At 40.7% G+C, this 22296-nt stretch overlaps 1 protein-coding gene across 1 annotated transcript; it reads left to right on the top strand.

The window, feature by feature from the left end:
• Positions 1–228: 228 nt before the first annotated feature.
• Positions 229–21771, top strand: mical1 (microtubule associated monooxygenase, calponin and LIM domain containing 1). The gene is made up of 26 exons (XM_038721860.1): positions 229–394; positions 956–1037; positions 3134–3418; positions 4080–4287; positions 5312–5419; positions 5591–5686; positions 5878–6033; positions 7720–7820; positions 8075–8332; positions 8817–8932; positions 10323–10449; positions 10749–10818; positions 11039–11186; positions 11446–11636; positions 12652–12758; positions 13041–13097; positions 13203–13464; positions 14584–14651; positions 14940–15750; positions 15903–16015; positions 16091–16204; positions 18342–18435; positions 18985–19078; positions 19320–19393; positions 20370–20559; positions 20790–21771. Exons 3-26 carry the CDS (start codon positions 3161–3163, stop codon positions 20794–20796), a joined length of 3828 nt encoding a protein of 1275 aa, XP_038577788.1. The 5' UTR covers positions 229–394; positions 956–1037; positions 3134–3160; the 3' UTR covers positions 20797–21771.
• The last annotated feature ends 525 nt before the right edge of the window (positions 21772–22296 follow it).

Below are 22296 nucleotides of genomic sequence, written 5' to 3'. Positions count from 1 at the left end.
GACTGAATAAATAATATTAATGTACAAATTGCTTGGACAGCGTGTTGACAACGTAGAGTCAATGGCAGATACCATTCATATTTTTATCAGTGAAATTGAAACTTGCATGATGCCCCCAGGATAGCAATACCACCAGAATATCACTCCCACCTACTTGATCGTCACGTGCGCTGTGGCGTGCGCTGTGCTATAGACTGCATAAAAGAAGTGCTGTGCCTGTAGCTTTAGGAGAAAGTCCCGGAAGAGGCTCCACTCGTGGGGTGTGAGCGCGAGGTGCAGGTTGACCTACGCGCACTGCTTAACGTTACCTGTAAACAAAGACAAAACAAAACATGGAAACGTCAGCCAGCATGCAGTTTCAAGGATACTCTCTTATAGCACGACTTCAACGCTGGTAATGTAACTTCAGGACGTATTTGATCATTTAACAATGCTCCTATTTGACTTAAGGGCAGATTTTTTGTGTGTCTTACCTTTGTTTTAATTACACGGGGAGATTCTTGTTTTAAGTTTTAAGGTTTGTCACGTTCATGTCCACTATAAATGGATGAATGAATGCTGGTTGCTCTATTTAAAACCATATTTTAAACAGAGCAGCATTGACATGCTATGACAGATATGCGTCCACATATCTGTCATAGCATGTGAGTGTTCTTTTAAAATCTGCTAGCACTTGGGGACGTGTTGTCAATGCAACCTCCTGTGCCACACCTTCCTGTTCATTTATCATTCCTTCCTACCATTGTGAACGCTTACATTTAAAAGGGTATGTTTTAATGTATCGGCACAAACCGCTGTGGATGTCTGTTGGAGCCAGATAAGTTCAGAAAATTACATTTCTTTCTTTTCTTTCCTCTCTACTCTCTATCCTTCCCCCTCTCCCTTCTCTCTCTCTCTCTCTCTCTCTCTCTCTCTCTCTCTCTCTCTCTCTCTCTCTCTCCGTAAAACCTGCCAGGCTGGAGATCAGCGTTTGATCCAACATCCTGATACACACAGTGTGGACAGAGGCACTGCTCAGAGCTTACACATGTAATAAGGTGGGTAAATCCCATCCAATCCACCAGCTCTGAGGAAAAGCAGGTCAATTCACCTTTAAATCCGGGTTGCTTCGTTCTGATCTTGTCCACAGTATTCCTGCTAAAACCCGTCTCTTCTTTATTATTGCTTAACATGTGAGATGATGATGGTGTGTTTGTGTGTGTGTGTGCGCGCGTGCGCGTGCGCGTGTGTACCTTTGCCACAGATGACACTTAATTCAGCATGACCATCTGTCAACTATATTTAGCAGTGTCCGGAAAGGTGATTTTAACAATGCGGAAACTAGTTTTTGGTTTTATGTTTGTTCTTGTGCTGCTGTACATCTTTCAAGCTAGTTAAAACAGAAAATATAGCAAGAGTATAAATACAGTAGCCTCTTTGGGAATTAGATAAAAGTTTCAAGATGATCCTCTGGAGTTATTTTTAGTTTTGACAGGCCATTTCATTCTTTGGGAATGTTTTTTCTCTGGTAGAGACACTGGCACCATTTGAAGAGTTTCACTGTGATGCAATCTTGATTAATTATTTCAGACCAAATGTAACTCTACACTGTATGTCAGGAGGCTTATTTGCTTGCTTGTGCTTGTTTCTACACTGCAATTAACAAATAAGGAGACAGAAGATGGTATGAAATGGCAGTTTAAGGATTTTCCATATAATTATCCTTCACAAATCTCATGTTTTAAATGCCTCATGAGAAATATTGGTTGCATCAAAGCTGGATTATGTTCACTTGAGCTATGTGTTCATGTGTTAGGTCGGTATCATATGAGTCTCCATGAAGGCTTATCAAACACCTCTAGAATTGTTTGCCATTGTATTTATTGTAGGCGGTAGCTTGTTTGAGTGATTGTAACTATATGCAACATAGAGAAATGTGGTAATGCAGTAAACAGGAAGCAAGAGAAGATGTTTTTTCTGTCTACAAATAACTGGTATCAAAAAGATAATTAATAAAAATGTGAGGGAGGAATGTTAAAGCAGTTTAAATGCTGTTTCCATCAGGTTCACACAAGCACAGTCATGCACACATGCTTCAGTGGTCTGTGACTGTAATTATAGGCTATGCGTCTAACGTGGAGGACGGGGGGGAGCTGTTAGTGTTATCATCAGGAAGTAATACATGCATGTTGGTTATAGAAAATGCCACAACTTGCTGATATGGGTAAAACAAAAAAAAGGTGCTAGATGTAAACTGTACGAACAGAGCTTAAAACAGTGTCCTTGTTGTTTGAGTATAATATTGAATAAATGATTAGCATGTTGCCTGTGGTGCCACTAGTTTTTGAAATGAACTACCTTTAAGTAAATGTTGCCAAATAGATTGTGAGCTCAGATTGTATACCAAAAGGCTCCAATGTAATTACTTGAGTACAATCAGGCGATATTTGTTTCCTTGTCTTACATTATAGTCAAGTGAATGTCTGTTGGTAGACAAAGAAAGTCATCTGAAGACATCATATGTTGAATCTTTTTCACTGTTTGTTTTATGTTCTGTTGACCAAACCATTAATTAAAAAAATCACCAGCTGCAGCCCTACTTTAGCCTTAAGCTTTGTCTAAAATAATACATGGTGTTTCATTACACTGAACTGCAGATGTTTGTCATAGCGTGATACAGTATTCTTATTAAAATCCAATATTAATTTCATCCATATCACCCAACCCTAGGTAACAGTTGATCTTGCTTTTTTGAGGTGATAAACAGTCCAAACATGTGGGACAAATTACATTCGCACTATGTGTTTTTAGCCATGTGTTTCCTTTAAATTGTGTACTGAAACAATGACTGACACACGTCCTGCGGCAGGCAGTGTGAGAATGACACATTGCCTGTGGGTAGGCTATTCAGTTCAGAGCAGACTTAAAAAAAGATAAGATACAGGGAAGTTGGTAATGAGTCAGCAAACCAGGTGCCACAAAAAGCTTGACTAAGATGACTTCCCCTAGCATAGAAGGTAGAAGACTTTCAGGGCTCAACCACCTCTAAAAATGCTGGCAACAAGGGCTTTGTAACCCTTTGATCATTTTCAGTAAACATTTATTTCCTGTGAAAATTTTCTAAAACCATGATATAACCTCCCCTCTTTCACAGTTAATCAACAAACCATCATCCTCCACTATGGCGAGCCCGGACCCTGTGAACCCTTCACATGCTACATTTGACAATTTCATCCAAGCCCAGACTTGTAAGGATGTGAAGCATCACTTTGCTGAGCTCTGCAGGCAACTGGACATCAATCCCAAGGATTTCAGGAGCTTCTACATCAAGTTAAAGGAAAGACTGAACTATTGGAAGGCCAAAGCCCTGTGGACGAAGCTGGACAAAAGGGCATCTCACTCAGATTACCAGCAAGGAAAAGCCTGCACCAAAAACAAGGTACTGGCAAGTGGCATCCAGTAAATTTTTGTTTCTGTGATTAGAAATACACTACACTATATTTTAATTAAGTTCAATTTCATTCTTTCCTTTTTTCTTTTTTTTTGTTAACTTGCGTAACCTAATTCTTAATTGCTTCATAACCGTGTATTACAAGATTTCACCCACCGCTTAACTGGTAAAGATCTAAATGCTGTTTTTGAGGCTTGAAACTCCATAATTATTTAACCAGATAATTATCAGATTAAAATATAATAATTTAATATAAACAATGGTACAAAATATATAATATCTGTTGCTATTTTAGCTGAACCCAAATTATTCAAACTGTAATTTATTACCATACAATTGTAATAATGACTTAAGAAGGGGCAATGGATCATTCCTTGGCTGTTTAACATGTAGATTTTTGGGCATTTGCTGCTGAACAGAGTTAAATCAACCTTGTCAGCAATCTTGTCAGGTCCTTTCCAGCAATTTCAAAAATCATACTGATTGATCTATGGAGGATACTACATCATTTGTTTTACTGTGACAAACACAATGTGGGCTTGAGGTTAAAAAACAGGACTTTGACCCACAGGAGGGCATAAAAACATTTAGTTTGACTTGATTTTCTCATTCTTTGACTAGCATCTAATTCCCACCTTCTCTCCCTTAGTGTCTTGTGTTGGGTGCAGGGCCGTGTGGGCTGAGAACGGCCATCGAACTGTCCCTGTTGGGGGCTCAGGTGGTGGTGTTGGAGAAAAGAGAGTCTTTCTCCAGGAACAATGTTCTACACCTGTGGCCCTACACTATTTATGATCTCCGGGGGCTCGGAGCCAAGAAGTTCTACGGCAAATTCTGCACTGGGTCTCTGGATCACATCAGTGAGTAACTAATTACTGTGCTTAATGGACTGTCTTTTACTGTGACCCGGGTCTGGTGTTGTTTTTGAAATGCTCTCGTTTGTGCTGAAATGATAAGCTGATTTCTCGATTTGACTACAGTATGAGAGAATGTATGGCATGTAGATAGTTTGATAGAGTATGAAACAGATCAACTTTATTACTCCATCTTCAAGGCCATTACTCCATCTTCAAGGCCATTACTCCATCTTCTAAAGTTCCCATACATTTTGAATCCATATGTTTTATGACAGATGCTCAGGTTTCAATGGTGATACAATTACAGGGGAACATCCCTGATTGTTAAACATAAAATACTGTTTAGAGGTCTTGAAGGACTGCAACATATTTTGAAAGAAAGTTGTATAAAGCCTTTTGTGGCTCCAGAGGGAGGTGCATGAAGTCTGGTAAATTGCCTTAAGTGATCAGTCTGAATTTGACTGAACAGTACAAGTTTGAAAAAGACAAAAATCTGGGGGTGTGGTAAGAAAGAAATGAGCTTATGAGACGGCTGTTGCTCCTCATCGCTGCTTGGGGCTCAAATCTCTCAAATCACATACTGAAACGTTGGTGGTTAAGTTTCACTGTGAGTAATGTGGACACCAGGTTTTGAGACAGAAGAAGCATGATTGTGCAGCATTATATATATTTTTTTCAATCAATGGTGTGCTTAGGACTACCTTGGGATCTTTGGGAATTTCAATGGCGGAACACTGCTTTGGGGGAACCAAACTTTGACATTACCAGAATTGACAACATTTTAAATTACTGATCATTACTTTGGTTTTCTCTGTTCTGACAAACCAGCAATTTCTGTCTTACCTTTTAAGTCCAAACAATTGATAGATGAATCTGTTGTTTTATCTTTGAAGTGAAAATAATAATAAGTTGCGGCCTTTGCTCCCTTTTTAACTTTCTGCTCTGAAAGACTGACTGTATATTGAGTATCTTGGGTTTTTTTTCACACACATTTTCAATGAAATACCACATGCATGCATGTTTTCAGGCATCCGTCAGCTACAGTTGATTCTACTGAAAGTGTCACTTCTCCTCGGGGTGGAGGTGCACACCGGAGTGGAGTTTCGGGGCTTGATTGAGCCCTCAGAAGAAAACGGTATTTACACTAACCAGCAATCACTCTTCCTAATTGTTAATTTCAGTATATCATCAACAGTTGTTTTTACGAACCAACAATATTTGCGAACCAGCAGTATGTAAAGCAGTAAAGTTATTATGAAATATGCCAAGGCGCATCACACATAAAAGTTTGATGTGTTTCTGATAGGTTGGATGGCTAGGCTGCACCCTGGGTCTCATCCTGCTGCACACTTCCAGTTTGATGTCTTCATCTCTGCTGGAGGAGGCAGGTTTGTTCCTGAAGGTGAGACAAAGACAGACATACTCTTGAATGACTTCTGTTTCAATAGTGGGCACAAACAACTGCAGTTCTACTTTTTGCCTGACTTGGGTGTTGCACTTAGTCACAAACCGCAACCTTCCTCCAGCAGCCATATTAAATAAGTGAACTCTCATCAGCCCAGTTTCCTCTTTTCTTCTTTCCCAAAATATCAGGTTTCAAGCACAAGGAGCTAAGAGGCAAGCTGGCTATCGGCATCACTGCCAACTTCTACAACAGACACACTGCTGCTGAGGCCCAAGTAGCAGAGATCAGCGGTGTGGCCCGCATCTACAACCAGAAGTTCTTCCAACAGCTACTAACTGAGACGGGTAGGAACCCATCTGACATTTAGTCATATTCAGCTGGATGGAAGAGGGCATCTTGATTTGCAGTGAAGCAGCTTCCTACTCTGCTTCAGTAAACTGTTTTTAAAATTGAAGCACGAAAAGAGAAAATCAAATCAAACTAGACAGAGACTGCTAGATTTTGAAAGTATCTAACAGAAACAACCCCACCCCCTCCCTTCAGGCCTCCCTCCCAAGCCACTCCCCTAAACACACATTTTTATGCTCAGTGAGTGTATGGGCAGAGTGTCAGGTTGGTATGTAGGAAGGTGCTGGATTTTTGTTTATTTTTGTATCCGAGCATTTAATTTAATGATTGCTGTTGGGATGTAGAAAGAATTTTAATAATAAATAATAACAAAAAGATATTGCTGCTGAAATAAATTCTGGCCTAGCTTTAAACTATTTTATACCACGGCTTGCGCTGAGTGAGAACGTGAATAATGAACTCACTGAATCAGAACATTTCTAATAAGAACATCAGTGCACTTATTTTCATTTATTGTTTGCCTGCTGTGCCTCACTGCATGCAACCCTGAAGGCATGAGAATAAATGTTCACACTGTTTGGTTATGTTCAATGTGAAGTGTGAAAAGAGCTGTAAGACTGTGAATCTGCGTTCCAATTTTCAATTAATTTCCTGTGATAATGTTAACTGTGATGAAATCCACCCCTCTTCCTTCCTACTACTCTGCACCTACTGCAGCTTGATTTTGAACAAACCTTACAGGAAGTGTGTGTCACCTTATATAACCCTGATCACATCTAGTTAAAATTATTAGCTTGTGTAGTGTCTTAATTCCAAGTAAAGATGTTCTGATGTCTGTAAACAAACATTAAAGCTGCCCTGTGGAATTTTCTCATCAACAAACAAAACTTACATTAACATGATTCTCACTGTGTGCATCCTTTAGGTCAAACAGACACACTGAATAAATTTCCCTCAGCATAAGATATTAGTATATTTTGTGTACTTCTTGTACGGGAGCACTGGTACAATCCTTTGCGCATTATCGCCACTAACTTTAGCTCTCTCTCTCTTTGTAGGTATGGGAACATCCATCTCAAAACAAAAGTTTGACATTTTGGGAAATATGCTTCTTTGCTGTCTTGCAGAGAGAGACCTACACCACTCTCATCTGTCTATTAAATAGAAGTCTACAGCCAGCAGCGAGTTAACTTAGGTTAGCTTAGCTTAAAGAATGAAAAGGGGAAACCGCTAACCTGGCTCTGTCAAGAAGACAAAATCCCCCCACCAGCACTTCTAAAACTCACTAATAGCATGTTAAATCTGAACAAAAAAAACAGCGGAAACACCGGGAAGTTACTTAGCACGTCTAAAGGATTAGGCACTGGCCTCCTATGCCAGTGCTTAATCCAGTGTCTGTGGGTTTTGAGATCTGAGGTGGTGTAGTAGAGTGGTGCAGCAGTAGCGTATGGGCCCATAACCGAGGTCGATGGCAACGACTTATTAATTCACTTGGACTTCCATGCGTCTTCATCTGCTTCCCCATCCTCCAGTAAATCCAGTAGAAAAGCATAAGCAAATAAGCTAATGATACAGAAAGAATCTTTTTTTTGATGTCAGCCTTCCTGATTCTCCCTCTCTCCTTCTCCCTCTCTCTCCCTCCTTCTATGCTCACCATGCTCTCTCTCCATTTTCTCATCCAGGTATTGATTTGGAGAATATTGTCTACTACAAAGACGACACCCACTACTTTGTCATGACTGCCAAGAAGAATAGCTTGTTGAAGAAGGGGGTCATTAAACAGGTGAGAACAACACATCCATTACCAAGAAAAAGTGGGATTTTTTATTGGCACTAGCTGCATCTATGGTGAGTAAAGAAAAAGAAACAAACCAGATGGATGAAACAACCATGCAGGAGAGAACCGTCAATCAACACTTCTTTTTCTGCTGCCTGGCCTATTAGCCAATGCAGCAAACCAAGTATAAGACTTGTCACTCAGAATCAGAAAAAGGTGCAGTGACTCATCAGATCGCACCTCTCACTCTGTCTCGACAGGACTACAGTGATGCAGAGGAGCTGCTGGCTCCTGCAAACGTGGATCATGAGGCATTGTGCCGCTATGCCCATGCTGCCGCCTACTTCTCTACAGGTGGCAGACTGCCTGACCTCCAGTTTGCTCAGAACCACGCCGGCAAGCCAGACGTGGCCATGTTTGACTTCACCTGCATGCACCGGGCTGAGAATGCCTCTCTGGTCAGGGAGAGGAAGGGCAAAAAATTGTTGATGGCTCTTGTTGGAGATTGTCTGGTGGAGGTAGGGGCAACATTTTTAGTTATCAGGTGCATATTTCCTCTAGTTCATATTTTTGATGGTGATGTCGGTTGGTTGGTCTGCCACTTTGTTCTAGACTGAAATACCTCAATAACTATGGATTACATGGACTTTTTATGTAGCTCCACCCGCCAGTTATATTTTTCAGTTATCCAGTGAAATGGCTCAACATACATAGATTGGCAGAAATAGTTTTACAAACATTTATGGTTGCCAGACGATGTAATAGGTTTGGTGATTTACATTTTGACTAATGCTATCATCAAGTCAAAAATTTGATGGTAAATATATTTATGTAGTGTTTGAAAAGCTTGACAGCTTTTTCTTTCTCTGGCCCATAAGTTTTAATAAGTGGCATGTTTCTTGTGTGGTAATCACTCACTGTATGAAATGTGTCTGCTCTACTTACCAATTGTGAGATTATGTTAATGTGGTACAATGACTTCTTATGCTCTGCTCTCTGCAGCCTTTCTGGCCTCTGGGTACAGGTATTGCCCGTGGGTTTCTAGCTTCTTTTGACACAGCATGGATGGTGAGGAGCTGGGGCATGGGGGTCCCACATCTCAAGGTCCTGGCTGAGCGGTGAGCTGGCTTCCTAAAACTACTACGAAGCACAAAGTGCAGATAATTGCATTTCATCTTTACATAATGAGCAATATCATGCGAAACACACATGATGCAAGTACTTCCTGTTTCTTCACCACCAACACCAACTGTAGGCTAATTCAATGAAATGGTGCATTTTCAAAAAGTGAATGTGTTACGTTCTATTTGTTAGACACACAGTGAAGACCATACACTCTACTATTAGTACAATATTTGGTTTTAGGGAAACTGACATAAGGATTTAAACATTTAGAAAATGAGTATTGAAAATAAAGTATAAACATTCATCAGTATGATTGTGCATGTCCTCATCAACAACACCTCCCATCCTGAGATAATTAGTATGATAGGTAGATTTTTTGATTGTAGATGTGTGACAAGGAAAAACAATGAGGCTTCTGGTGTTTGACATAATTCACCTTTGTCCATGAAATGTGCCGATTTTGAGCTTTTGAAATTTACAAGACAGTTAAAAGTTACTAGAATCAAAAGATTAGATGATTAAACAATGAAATATGTTGTGGTAAGCCTGAGGAGAATAGAGAATAAAGTGTTTGGAACCATTCTGGTTAAGGTCAAAATAAATAAATACAATAGAGTATGGTGTACCTGCAGATTCATTTTATACTAGGCAATGCCAACATTTTTTACACATTAAACGAATTATTTTATTCTGTTCATCTAGTGTGCAGTCAGAAATGTGTATTTTCAAGTGATCTCTAAACTCACCCAGTTATGTCATCACATTTTTTTTTTTTTTTAATGTCACTTTCCTTTTTCATTGCATCTCTGTGTTTCTATGTGTTGATTGTAGGAGTGTGACGAGACACTTAGCTCACGAGACAAGACGGGATTTTAACACTATTTTTACGAAATCTTCAATGCTGAATCATATGAAAATTTTGAGCATTTAACACTTAATTTTATGCATTCTGTTGAATTCTTGTGATCAGGCAGAAATCTCACCACAAATCCACACACATGTCTACTTCTACCTCCAATTAAGTGCAGTTCACAGTGCCAAGCAGAGCAAGTTTGTGCTTCTGTGTATAGACATTCATATTGCAAAACTCTACCAGCTACTTTACCAATGGTCACAGCTGTCTGGACTCCTAGTGTGAGAGCAGGTTTACTTGATTACTATCACGGCATACGCTGGTTACGGAACAGCTGGGTGAAGTTATTCACTAATCACTATTTGATATGTGCCATGAGAGCATGACAAAAATGTCAGTTGCGTGAGTCTCACCAGACAGCTTTTAATCTGACCAGAAATCTTGTCATGTTTGATATCTCAACACACCTCTTGTTGACTGATTTGGTTGGCTCTGAATAGTGCTGCTTTCATTTCTTCACAAATGTACAGAGAAAGTGTCTACCAGGTCCTGTCCCAGACCACACCAGAAAACACCAGCAAAAACTACGCTGGTTACAGCATCAACCCCAAAACACGGTACACGAGAGTCAACCTCTCCTCCATCCAGACCAACCAGGTCAGGACTGTTATCCTGTATTTATTCAACACAGATTTGAATCAGAGTCACTTTAATAATCATGGAGGTTATTCGGAGATTACAGTCTAGTAGACACAGTCATGTAAAGAGAAGCAATTTTTGGGTGCAGACAGTATATTTTACTTAAAGTATAATTATTATTGGATGGCTTACAGCAAATAACAAAGTCTTGCAAATCTTGCTGTGTTTCTGTTTGAAGAACTCCATGAGCTGGTAAAAGGTTAATTTATTCTGTGATCTCTGAATGTGTTGACTAATCTACCTGTCACTTCATTTAGGTGCTGCACCTATATGATGTGGATAAATCCAATCCAAAGAAACAGAACGTGTTTTCTCCCACACGGCAAGGTCAGCTGTTCTTAACTGTACAGCGTGTGTGATTTTTATTCTGGTTATTTTACTTTTATACTCAGCTGTTCTGAGTAAGCAGGAAGTGCTTTGTGGCATTGTGGCACTGACACGCCATTTAAAAAAAGACAAACAATTTCCTCACACCATTTTTTACATATCGGAGATGGATTGTGAAACCACAAACGAAATATTTGTCTGTCCTATCTTGTTCTATCAGATTCAGTCAGTGGTTGTGAAGAGTTGTTGAAATGGTGCCAGAAACACACTGCGGGTTATGAGAATGTGGATGTGAAAGATTTTACCCAATCCTGGACGTCAGGGCTGGCTCTGTGTGCTCTAATCCACCACTTCAGACCTCAGCTCATGTGAGTCGCTCCCTCTGCATTAGCTTGGTTTTCATTTGACTACACCGCTAACGAGAAACTGTAGGATGCTGTATAAATTATGTAGCAGTTTAATGGTGTTAATTTAACCCAGTTATTTGAAAGAAATAACACATTTTACCTAATTAAAATCCATGACTAACCAAACAGTAACCAAAAGCTAATGTAATGATAATCCTTGCTGTGAAAAGACTCATAAATAATACTGTAGAATAATCTCAGCTTTCTAATTCCGCCACAGTAACATGTCGTCCCTGAATGAGTCCAGTGCTGTTCACAACAACCAAATGGCTTTCAGCATCTTGGAAAAGGAGCTAGGAATCCCACCTGTCATGTCTGCCAGTGACTTAGCCAAAAAAGGTCAGATAGACAAGCTGTCCATGGTCCTCTACCTCACCCAGGTCCAAAAGGCCTTCACTGTCGCAGCAAAAGGTAAAAGTTGTTGAAATGTGATATTCACATGGGTAACAAGACAAATGCCAATAAGCACTTTGCAATATACCACAATTCATGTTTTCATTTCATTATGTCATTATTAATGCTACTGATATATTTCTGAAGATGGCTATCGGTGACAGCAGCATCAGTATTGCATAACTTGGTTGCTTAGACACTGCACAGCATTAGCATCACCTTAAAAGGGTCAGGTGTCCTCCCACTGAAATGTGTTGAGATGTTGAGAAGTGATCAAATCGCTGCTGTCTCTTTAAGAGCTTATTACCCAGAATTCATTTGGCTTAAGTGGCTAGTGCTGTGCTCAGAGCCAGCCTCTACTGGTTGTGCAGCTCTTCTGCACTAAAGCCAGCCGAGCAGCAGACAGAGCAAACGGTCACCGTGTGGACCTGGCTTATCAGGGTCTGATGGGACTGGCATCCCTTGAAGGGGATGTACTATTCCTGCGCTGAAGGAGGATTTTCTCCCGGCAGTTTGTATTAGAGGTATTTTTACAGGCTTTGTAGCATGAGGAGTTTGTGCAGTGTAAATGTGAGCCCAGCGTTTGGAGCTCTGAATGAGCCAAAGTGGGTGTGATATACGCTCTCTGTGTCTGATGCTGTGCTGCTCTGCTTGGGATCTGCTGACTGATGTGCAGGCAGGAGGGAGCTGTCACTCTCCGATAACCTTATCTGAATGATGAAAGAGGGGGAGTGGTTGTCAGATGTGGAGCTGAAGAGTTTTTATTTGGATTGACAAGTTAATTCAGTTGCTGTGACGCCACAGAAAATGCAAGAAAGAGGGATTATTTATATTTCTGACAGAGTATCCGACATCAAAGCATATACCTTGAAGATAATCAGAAAGGTACGATCAGCAGCTGTATGCAAAGCTGCAAGTAGGCCAACATCAATGCTTAGACTTCTTTAGGATTGCAGCCTTTTATAATAGTAAATAAAGTGAAAATGTTGTGTGTCCTTCTCTGACATTTTCTTTCCTTTTCTGCTGGCTACAGACCCTGCAGGCATCCTGCCATCGTCCAAGCCTCTGACTCTCTCCCGGACACAGTCAGCTGTGCTTTTCCTGAACAAGCTGAAGCTCAACTCTCTGCAAAGACGCAAGGTACGCCCACTGTGACTACAAATCACTGTTTACACAGCACAGAGAAATGTTTGATAAAGATATTTTCAAACACACTTGCATGTTGGCTGGAGTTCATGTCTGGGCCTTCGGACTGTGTTGTTGTGCGGTCTGTGACTCACATTTTTTTTCTTTTTTCTGTTATTTCGCTGTTTAGGGCCAAATTTGTTAGTGCTTCCTAGTTAGTCATTTAAATGGTTTGACCATATAAACAACATAATCAGGTCATATGAGCGTTTATAGTTTTACTTACTTTCTCTGCAGGAAAAGCTGGCATCTTTGAAACGAGAAAGAGAGACAAAGATGGAAGATGTGGCCAGTGTGAGTTGTGTTTAAGTAATGAAATTTTACTCTGGAAGCTTTGTGTTAACTCTCTTCTTGTTTTGTGAAAATTGACCTGAATTTAACCTCCACCTTCTCCCTCAGATGGAGGTGCTTCCTGTGTCCCCTGAGCTCAGTCCTGAGCCTGAGCCTGAGCCTGAGCCTGAGCCTGAGCCTGAGCCTAAGCCTGAGCCTGAGCCTGAGCCTGAACCAGGTAGCAGCGAGGAGTGTTACTTCTGTGGTCAGAGGGTCTATGTGCTGGAGCGCGTCAGTGCTGAGGGCAAGTTTTTCCATCGGAGCTGCTTCACCTGCCATCAGTGCTCCATCACACTCAGGCACGGAGGATACACCTTTGACCAGACTACAGGTGAGTACTTACTTTCTGTAAGACAAGGTTTCCCAAGTGTCTGTCCATGTTGGGTGTAATATTTGGTCTTTTTTTAGTAGCCAAGTTTTAATCGTGATTAATCGCATTGTTACACACAACATTAAATAATGAATTCTAAAGTAGTGTAGGATAAGTAGTGTACTTTTAATTTAAACGTACTGTGGTTTGTAAACACTTTAAACAAATAAGGTGCTTTTTTCCAGCAGTGTTCCCTTTACACAGTAGCAATAAAATATTTCTTGTAAATCTCAACTTAAACATTAATGTAATCAAATCAAATATTAAACCAAAGCTATTTGCCACTGCCAGGGCAATACCTTTTCTTGTTAAAGCAAGTTACCATCAGAGTCCACTTTTCTTGTGGGGGGGGGGTTCTGAACAGGGATCAGCAGAAACATTTTTCTTTCATCAGGGAGCAGCATAAACAGTCTATGTTCAATCAGTAGCAAGTTCTCTGTTAGAGTGAGGTGAAGTGGTCGAGCAAGGTGTACCGACAAGCGGGTGCGTTCCCGTGAAACTTTCGCGGTCATGCTCGCTTCACACACACACCCGCCAGCTGCTGAAGTTGTACGCGACACGCAGCACAAATCGTTGGAAGAGAAACTGATCCTCTCTGTTTGTGAGTTTCCGGAATCTATTACTGTTTACTAAATAGGACATCAACAGGAGGGAATTTGCATGGCAGAGCATCCCCACAAAACTAGATGAAGGCCTAACAGGTAAAGTTATGTAGCCTATAATTTTAAATTAAGTTCAACAGCTGTGTAGCGCACAGAAGCCCTCCTGTGACCCATGGTTCCACTGTATGTGTGTTCAGAGCCAGTGAGCAACAGACTTTCAAAATAATAATATTTTTTTTAAAACTGCGTTAACATGCGATAAAATAATTGTCTGCGTTAATTAATTAACTCGTTAACCTGTGCCCAGCCCTAATTTAATTATTTGTATAATTACTCATTTGTGCTGAGGACCTTCTTAAAGGGGTCTCCATTTAGACCGAAAGCCGATTAATCATTTAAGAAAACAGCAGGGGGTTTCCTCTTGAGCACGTCAACATTCACTTATCCTTTAATGTTTCAATCTGTGATGTCCCCTCAGGGAGATTTTACTGTGAGCTGCATTCTGAAGAGCTGGAGCTGGAAAATTGGGCTGAAACATCTTGCAAGGTGGGTCACTGAACAGAACAGATGTAAACCATTCTGTTGCTTGCTGCTGATGATGCAAGACTCCACATTGAATCCTCGTCTTTGTCATGTGCGTGTTGCACAATCTTCTGTTGCATTTTTATATCATCCTGCTGGTGTCTAGTCCAATGTCATCAGGCTGCAGGGCTGACTCGCTCACAGAAGTTATGCACTACTAATGAGACTGTTTGTGTCAAAGCATATGTAGTCTGTGGACCAAAACATATTAAATGGGGATGTGTGCTCTTTCTGTGCCATTTCTGTATTTAGGATAGTGAAGGACATCACAAAGGCGCAAATGAAGAGAATGGGCTTTCCAGTGATTATACACCTTCTCCATCTGATGAGGAGTATGAGCACACTCTGGACTATGGCCTCTCTATTCACACAGAGTCACATAAACCTGAAGGACAGGACCACCATATACTTAAATCCAAAGAAGAGCCTCAAGAACCACAAGTATCAAAAACTCCCACAGATCCTAAATCTAAAACTGAGGTAGCAGGACCCCCTGAGGAGAAAGAAGAACTTCCTACCACGATGCCCTATCCTGTCCCCAAGCCCCGCCACTCTCAGCAAAATGTACCTAGCCCTCAGCCCTCTCCTCCAAGAGCAAAACCTCGCACAGTCCACCTTTTCAACACTTCGACTACAGAAAAACATTCCTCTCCAACCCCTACAAAAGAGGCAGCACAAGACTCCCGGCCGAAGCAATCGCTCCGAAAGCTTCAGCTGACCGATGAGGAGAAAACCCAGCTGGTGAATCTTGAGAGTTTCAGCGCCGACTCAGACTCCGAGACCCCTGGTGGATCCTCTTCCTGCTCCTCTTCCTCTGCAACTGCAGGAGGTCCAAGCCCCCCTAAACCAGAGGGCCTTGATGGGCAAGAAGAGGAGGGCTACTGGAGTGGGAGCACCGCTAGTCACATGCGGGAGAAGAGGAATCGACGCTGCTTCAGGAGAAAAGAGACGCCAAGTGGACAAACCAAAGTACGATCCAAGTTTTCCCCCTGGAATCTCTCTTCCCCGAGGATCAGTAGAGACACCCGGCTCAGTGTCCACATCAATCATCCAGGCAGAGTGGGTAAGTTGAGGACTCGTATTTGATCTTTGTAGAAAAGCGGTTGCAGGGACAAGACGTTTACTGTGATGTTTTTGAGATCTAGTCTGTCAGTCTTGAGTTTATTAAAACTTTGTACAACATCTTTCTTGTCTGTTTGTTTTTTTTTGCCGCAGAAACAACATTCAGACATGTTCACAGCCCCTCAGAAGAGGGTGTTGATGGAGATGATGACGACGATGATGATGAGATGTTTGGACAAGACGATAGTGACTTATTTGATGAGAAGGTAAGGAGAGTAATGGAGCTGATGTTACAGCATTTTGCATGATGTTAACTTACAATACTGACACTTTGCCTGCAGTTTCAGACGGTGCCATCAGATCCTGTTGAGGCTGAGAAGTTGGAGTTGATGAAGATGCGGACACTGGAGCGGCGAGCCAAGACGAGCGAATTACAGCGATTGCGCAAAGCCCAGGTCAGCGTTCCTCTCACAGTGTCACAAAACTCAGTTTGTCTGTTTTATTCAACAGTGGCTTTGCGAACTTCACTCAATGAAGCAGTATACTTAATTGAGCCTGAACTTGCTCAAACATTTGTCAGCACATTGAGGATAAGAAGTGGAGCAGTTACATTTGTTTTATGAATATTTGTTGAAATTATATTTCTTCAGATTTCTTTCCTATTGATTTGGTGGCACCTGTGGTTACTAGTGGTAACAGCAAGTGCTGTTTAAAACTACAGGTCCCAGCATTACCAGCACTACTTTGTCAGATATACAACAGTGGAGCAACTGTTTACAGTGCAAACAAATAAACTCAAGTTGTTTTGAAGTCAATAACTGGCCTTCTTCCATCATACCATGAGCAACTATGGTCTGATTTCATGCCGCACAGTGCGCACGTAGTTTTCCACACAACAGCAGGGCACAGTAAAAGGAGTTACCTTGCTGATGAATTGGACATGACGGCTCTTCATCTAAAAGCTCACTATAGCAATCTTCTTCTCATCCCATTACTCCCTGCAATATTTAAAACATCTTGGTTTGTAGACACACTTTTGATGAGCAATAACTGTGACAAATACACTTCCTGTGGCTCCTTCACAATAAAAGCCACCTCTTGTTACCAGTTAAAGTTTTTAATGTGAAGCATCAGCAATGGGAAGTGTCTGGTTAGCATTAGAAATAACTTAATAAACTCTGATGATGATGATAATAATAATAATCTTTATTTGTAGAGAACTTTTCAAAAACAAGTTTAAAGAGGGAAGAGGTCTAACTTGAGAATAAATTGGTGCATACCACCATATTGGCACGACAATAAGACGACCCCACCTTTTCTAACACCCATTTTTAAAAAGCTAAATACCATCTTCAGACTAGTCCTGTTGGGAATGTTTCCCAGAGATACTTGTTTTTACTTGTCAGGAACTCATTTCCTACGTGGCAGAAGAATGAAAAATAAAAGGGATAAAATAAAGTGAAATAAGATCAGGAAAGGCTCTCCTATAAAAGTATGTTTTAAGAAGGGACTTAAAAGAGTTCACTAACTCAGCCGACCTGATTTCCTCGGGCAGGCTGTTCCAGAGCCTCGGGGCCCTGACAGCAAACGCTCTGTCCCCTTTAGTTTTCAGTCGAGACTCTGGAACAGACAACAGACCTCTGCCCGAGGATCTCAAGGTACGTGCTGGTGCGTATGGGACTAAAAGGTCAGAAATATAACAAGGCGAGAGGCCATGAAGAGCTTTAAAAGTGATCAATAGAATTTAAAAGTCAATTCTAAAACATACTGGGAGCCAGTGTAATGAAGCTAAAATAGGAGTAATGTGGTCATATTTCTTTGTTCTGGTTAAAAGCCTGGCAGCTGAGTTCTGGACAGTCTGAAGTCGATCAATAGATTTTTGGGTTAAACAAGTGAAAAGGCTGTTGCAATAATCCAGGCGTGATGAGATGAAGGCGTGTAAAATGGTCTAAGTGTCCTTAAAGGTTAACATAGATCTAATTTTTAAAAACATGATTGAACAAGCTTTGTGGTGTGCTGCTCAAAATTTAAATTACTATCAAACCAAACACCAAGGTTCTTTGCAACAGGCTTAATGTGATTTACTAGGGAACCAGCAGATGGCAGTATTTGCTTTGCTGAGGGAGAAGGAGCAGCACAAACGGAGGCGTCAATGTCAAATTAAAAACAGTGATGCTGGATCACGTCTATGAAGATCAGGTCATAGTTATCCGAGGAAGGTTAAAATCAATGGCAACTGGATGTGGTTGAAGATACTTGAAGATGTTTTAGTCAGAACTGAAGAAGCCCCTTGTATGAGAGGCAAAACGTCTTAAATCGTCAACCACGTCCAGTGGCCCCCTTTTTTTTAACTCTTTGTAAATGCTGGATTACACAACATGCAGTGTTTCCTGTGAATCCCTCATGCATTAGTAGGCAACTTGAACCCAGCGTGTGAATGACAGACTCCACCACTAACGAGGAAAACTATTATATAAATAAATGATTATTAGATGTAAATATATTGACTGGCTATTGCAATGATTCTATAATCTTAAGGATTATAAATTTGCTTGAGAACATTTCTGACTCTTTCTTGTTTCTGTTGTTCAGTCCATCCAGAGGAGACTGGAGGAGATTGAGGTGACCTTCAAGGAGTTGGAGGACAAGGGTGTAGTGCTGGAGCGAACTCTGCGAGGAGAGGCTGGTAGGACAGAGTTTTTCCTTTGCTGATATACTAAAGAATCCTCATTTTAATTTTGAGAGATTTTCGAGGTTTGTAATGAAAAATACCTCCATTTCTTAAGACCAGAATGGTTAAAACTGATTTTCACAAGATTGTATGTCCCAATATAACCAAACTTTTTTGCATCATGTTGGAAGACTTTTGTAGTTTGCAATAAATTAATTCCTTTCTGTTTATAGAAAGTGAACACTGGAGAGAAACCCAAAATGAGCCAAGACATTTACTAAATCACACAAAAAACACTAGCATTGATGGGTTTAAAATGTTAAACTTGGAACTTTATAAGTCAGCTTTATTCACATGGAAAATCTCCAGAAACAGAGATGCGTGCTCCCAGTTTCTCTTGAGACACACTCACTCACATGGATGCTGTGTCACACACAGCACATACATCTTGTTCTACTATATCTAGACTTTCCATACAAACCTGTCTTCCCCCTCTCCCCCAAACTTTCCAAACAAACACACTATCCCACACAAATATCCAACCAATGCATTTTTCACTTCCAGGCAGCAGCGATTCTCCTGAAATGATCGAGCATTGGATCCAGCTCGTCCACGAGAAGAATGCATTGGTTTCAGAGGAGTCTGACCTCATGGTGGCGTAAGTGTACACTTCTGTTGGCTCACACATAATAAGTCATCCTGGGAACACAACACAGACTTTGTGCGGAGTAGAAGTGACACAGTAGCCAGAAGGTCTATAACAGCAGACTTCCACCTCAAAATACTCTGGTTATTGTTTATTCACACCGTGGTAACAACCAATTATCTTTACAAACAGACTGTATTTGTCATATGGCCTAATTATGACCTGACTCAGGTGATGTTTAATTTTTTCTCAGGTCTCGACAGCTGGAACTTGAAGACAAGCAGAGCATACTGGAGTTGGAGCTCAGGAAATACATGGAGATGAATGGTGTGTATGTGTACTTGTGTGTGCACACATGAGCACATTTGTTGTTGAAGTTTCTTGAACGGGCCTATTGATTTTGAAGCAGGTAGAAGAGAGCAACCCAACCTAACAAGCACCAGCTGTGTTTAGTCAAGGCTTTAAAGAAAATGGTTTCTCCTCTAATGAGAACATCAGTGCTGCATTGTACGCAGGATTGGGTTAACAGGACAGAAATGTTTGTAATATATGTTATTATGAGATGATACTTGTTTGTATCATCTCATAATAACAAACCCCCTTTTGCATTTGAAAAAGGGAGGTTTGTTTTATATTCAGGACATTTACAGTATGTGTGTAACATCAGATAGAGTCTAGAGTGTTGCATTATGGGTTGTATGTAGCCTTCATGTTCAGTTAACTTTAAGGAGTGATCTCTCTGCAGCCAGTATGGACAGGACGTACAATTAAAGCAACGACCAGTGCTTTCAAAGTACATGTGCCCAGTTTCCCCTACAGATGTTTCTGAGTTCCTGACAAGTAAAAACAAGTATTTCTGGGAAACATTCCCAACAGGACTAGTCTGAAGATGCTTTATATCTTCAAAAGGTATTTAGCTTTTTGGCCACTTTGCAGAAACATAGTTGCGTTTTTTTCACATAGAGCAGTTAAAGAGCAAGGTTAGCGTTCATTTGGAGTAGTGTTTGTCCACAAATTTCAAAAGTCCAATATTCACTCTTTAGCTCTGTCTGCTGTTTGATGCTTAGTAGGTAGTGTTCTGTGGGTTTTGAGAGTTGCTTTGGCCAGAGTGAACCAAAACAGTAAAGTTGTGGGCTGGCGGACTAAATAATGAACTGTAATTCGCTGTAAAGCTGAGACGTTCACTACAAGAAAATGAGCCCTTTTCACTGTCACATTGTTTTCACATTGTCATTGATATATTGTTGCTATTAAAATATTGATTATAGCGTTTTTAAAGTGTCCATATGTGTTTGTCTGGCAGACAAGACATCAGAGCAGCAGGCAGAAGAAGAGCGGGTCCTTCAACAGATGATCGAGGTGGTGGACATGAGGGACTCCTTGGTGTCATTTCTGGATGAGAAGAGGCTGAAGGAGATGAGCGAAGAGCAAGAAGCCTTCTCCATCAGGGAGGCAAAACGGCACTCGAAGGCAGGAGCTCAGGTTCACTGGGCGTAAGGCTTTCTCACACACACACACACACATACTCAGCATAAACCTGTATGAACTGTCCAGTAGATGGGAGGGCATCTACTTTACGTGCGACTTGCAGCTCTCAGACTTGGAACCTGAAACTTTACTTTTAAAAAAAGCCAAAGATGATGCAGACAGTTGCAGAGGGTAACCCACAAGCGTTCCCTCTTTATCCAACTACGTGGAAAAGTTCAGGCTTTTTTTTTTCCAGAGGCTGAGTGGATATCAGTTGCAACCCACCCCCTAGAGGGAGACATAAGCCTGAAGATCTGAGGCTTTGAGTTGATGCGTCCAACAACTCTCTGGCTAAGCCGTGCCTGCCGAGATACTGGGGTCATGGCAACGACCACACATGGAAAAAGACCCCTTGTGTCTGCTTCACTATTTAACAGCCACCACACAGCAGGTAGTCATTAACCAGCCTGGCACTTGGCCTGGTTTGGTGTATAAAACGTGACTAATGTGCAAAGCCAAGACTAAGCAGCATGACATTACAATGGTGTGGAACCTGCGGTATTTGGCTTTGGAGCCTTATGTTAGGTTGAAAACACAGGCTGGAATGTGTTTTGGAAAATACTTTGATGTTTATGTTTATTTTACTTGTGACATCATGAATAAGTGCTTCTGTACACAATGACATAATATACATATCATAAGTCTATAAGTATTTGTATATTAAATAAATTTTAGAAATGATGGTGGAGAAAAGAACAAAGAGGTAGTTAAAATGTTAAAATTATTAAATTGTTATTAGTATTCATGATTTCATTTTAATTACCAAATGTACTTCTCTTTCATGATTTTTGTAGCACTTCCTGCTGTTCACCATGTCCTTTCCTGATAGCATGTTGGATAGTAAATCTCAGGGGTTGATGGTTCAGTCCTCTGGGATCAGAGATGGGATTTTCAACAGTCGGCTGCTGTTTAAGTGGTGGTGTATTATATGAACACGGGATTTGGGGGGGGGGGGGTGAATGAGTAACAGACTTAATGTACTGGTTCATCTATTTATAAATGCCGTCATTTAGCATTTGCTGGTGTTCTTATTCATGTGCTAGCAGAATAGCCAAAATCAAGACAAAGACCAGTTTGTTGTTAATGAAAAGGAGCCTTATATATTCATTGTTCTGCTGCCATTTTGTGCCATCTGGATGGCATTTCACAGTATATCAAATAAAGATCATGCACTTTGATGTTTTTAGGTTGGGTTATTTTTTTTTTTATGCATTTGATAATGACATACACTGAGGTCTTATGGTGTTACTAATGCATGTCCAGTCTCAGGTGTTTTGTAAGTTGTTATTATTGCAATAACCTTGGCCATATACAGATTTCCCCTGCTATTCTCACTCTACTCTAGGATACTCACTTGTCCCTCTAGATTAACAGTTAACTTAAGAAGACAGTGACACTTGAGAAACTCCTCAGGTCATCAGGGATGGAAGAAGTATTCAGATCTTAAAACCTAATAACACAATGCTAAAATACTCTTCAAGTAAAAGACGTGCATTTAAAATATGATATAAGTAAAAGAACAGAAGTATTATCAACACAATGTGCAATGCAGCAAGTCGATGTGGGGCTAATTTGACATTCTTTTTGGTAGTATAATCTATTAAAACATCTTATGTCATGAGATACTTTATAATCAACATTTACAAAGTCACTAGGCTATAACTGATAAATGTAGTGAAGTAGAACTGTAAAGAAACACTTGA

The sequence above is a fragment of the Micropterus salmoides genome, unplaced genomic scaffold, assembly GCF_014851395.1.
Source record: "Micropterus salmoides isolate LMB-PRFRI ecotype aquatic unplaced genomic scaffold, ASM1485139v1 Ms_hic_scaffold_16, whole genome shotgun sequence".
Lineage (NCBI taxonomy): Eukaryota > Metazoa > Chordata > Actinopteri > Centrarchiformes > Centrarchidae > Micropterus > Micropterus salmoides.
Note: the sequence above shows the minus strand (reverse complement) of the source record. Positions and strands in the feature narration are given on the sequence as shown.

What these genes read in the sequence shown, in the direction of transcription:
- mical1 (XM_038721860.1), top strand. Translation starts at nt 3,161, where the DNA reads ATGGCGAGCCCGGACCCTGTGAACCCTTCACATGCTACATTTGACAAT. An exon ending in TGGGTCTCTGGATCACATCA is followed by an intron (nt 4,288 to 5,311) that starts GTGAGTAACTAA and finishes GCATGTTTTCAG; the next exon opens with GCATCCGTCAGCTACAGTTG. An exon ending in CCTCCATCCAGACCAACCAG is followed by an intron (nt 10,450 to 10,748) that starts GTCAGGACTGTT and finishes CACTTCATTTAG; the next exon opens with GTGCTGCACCTATATGATGT.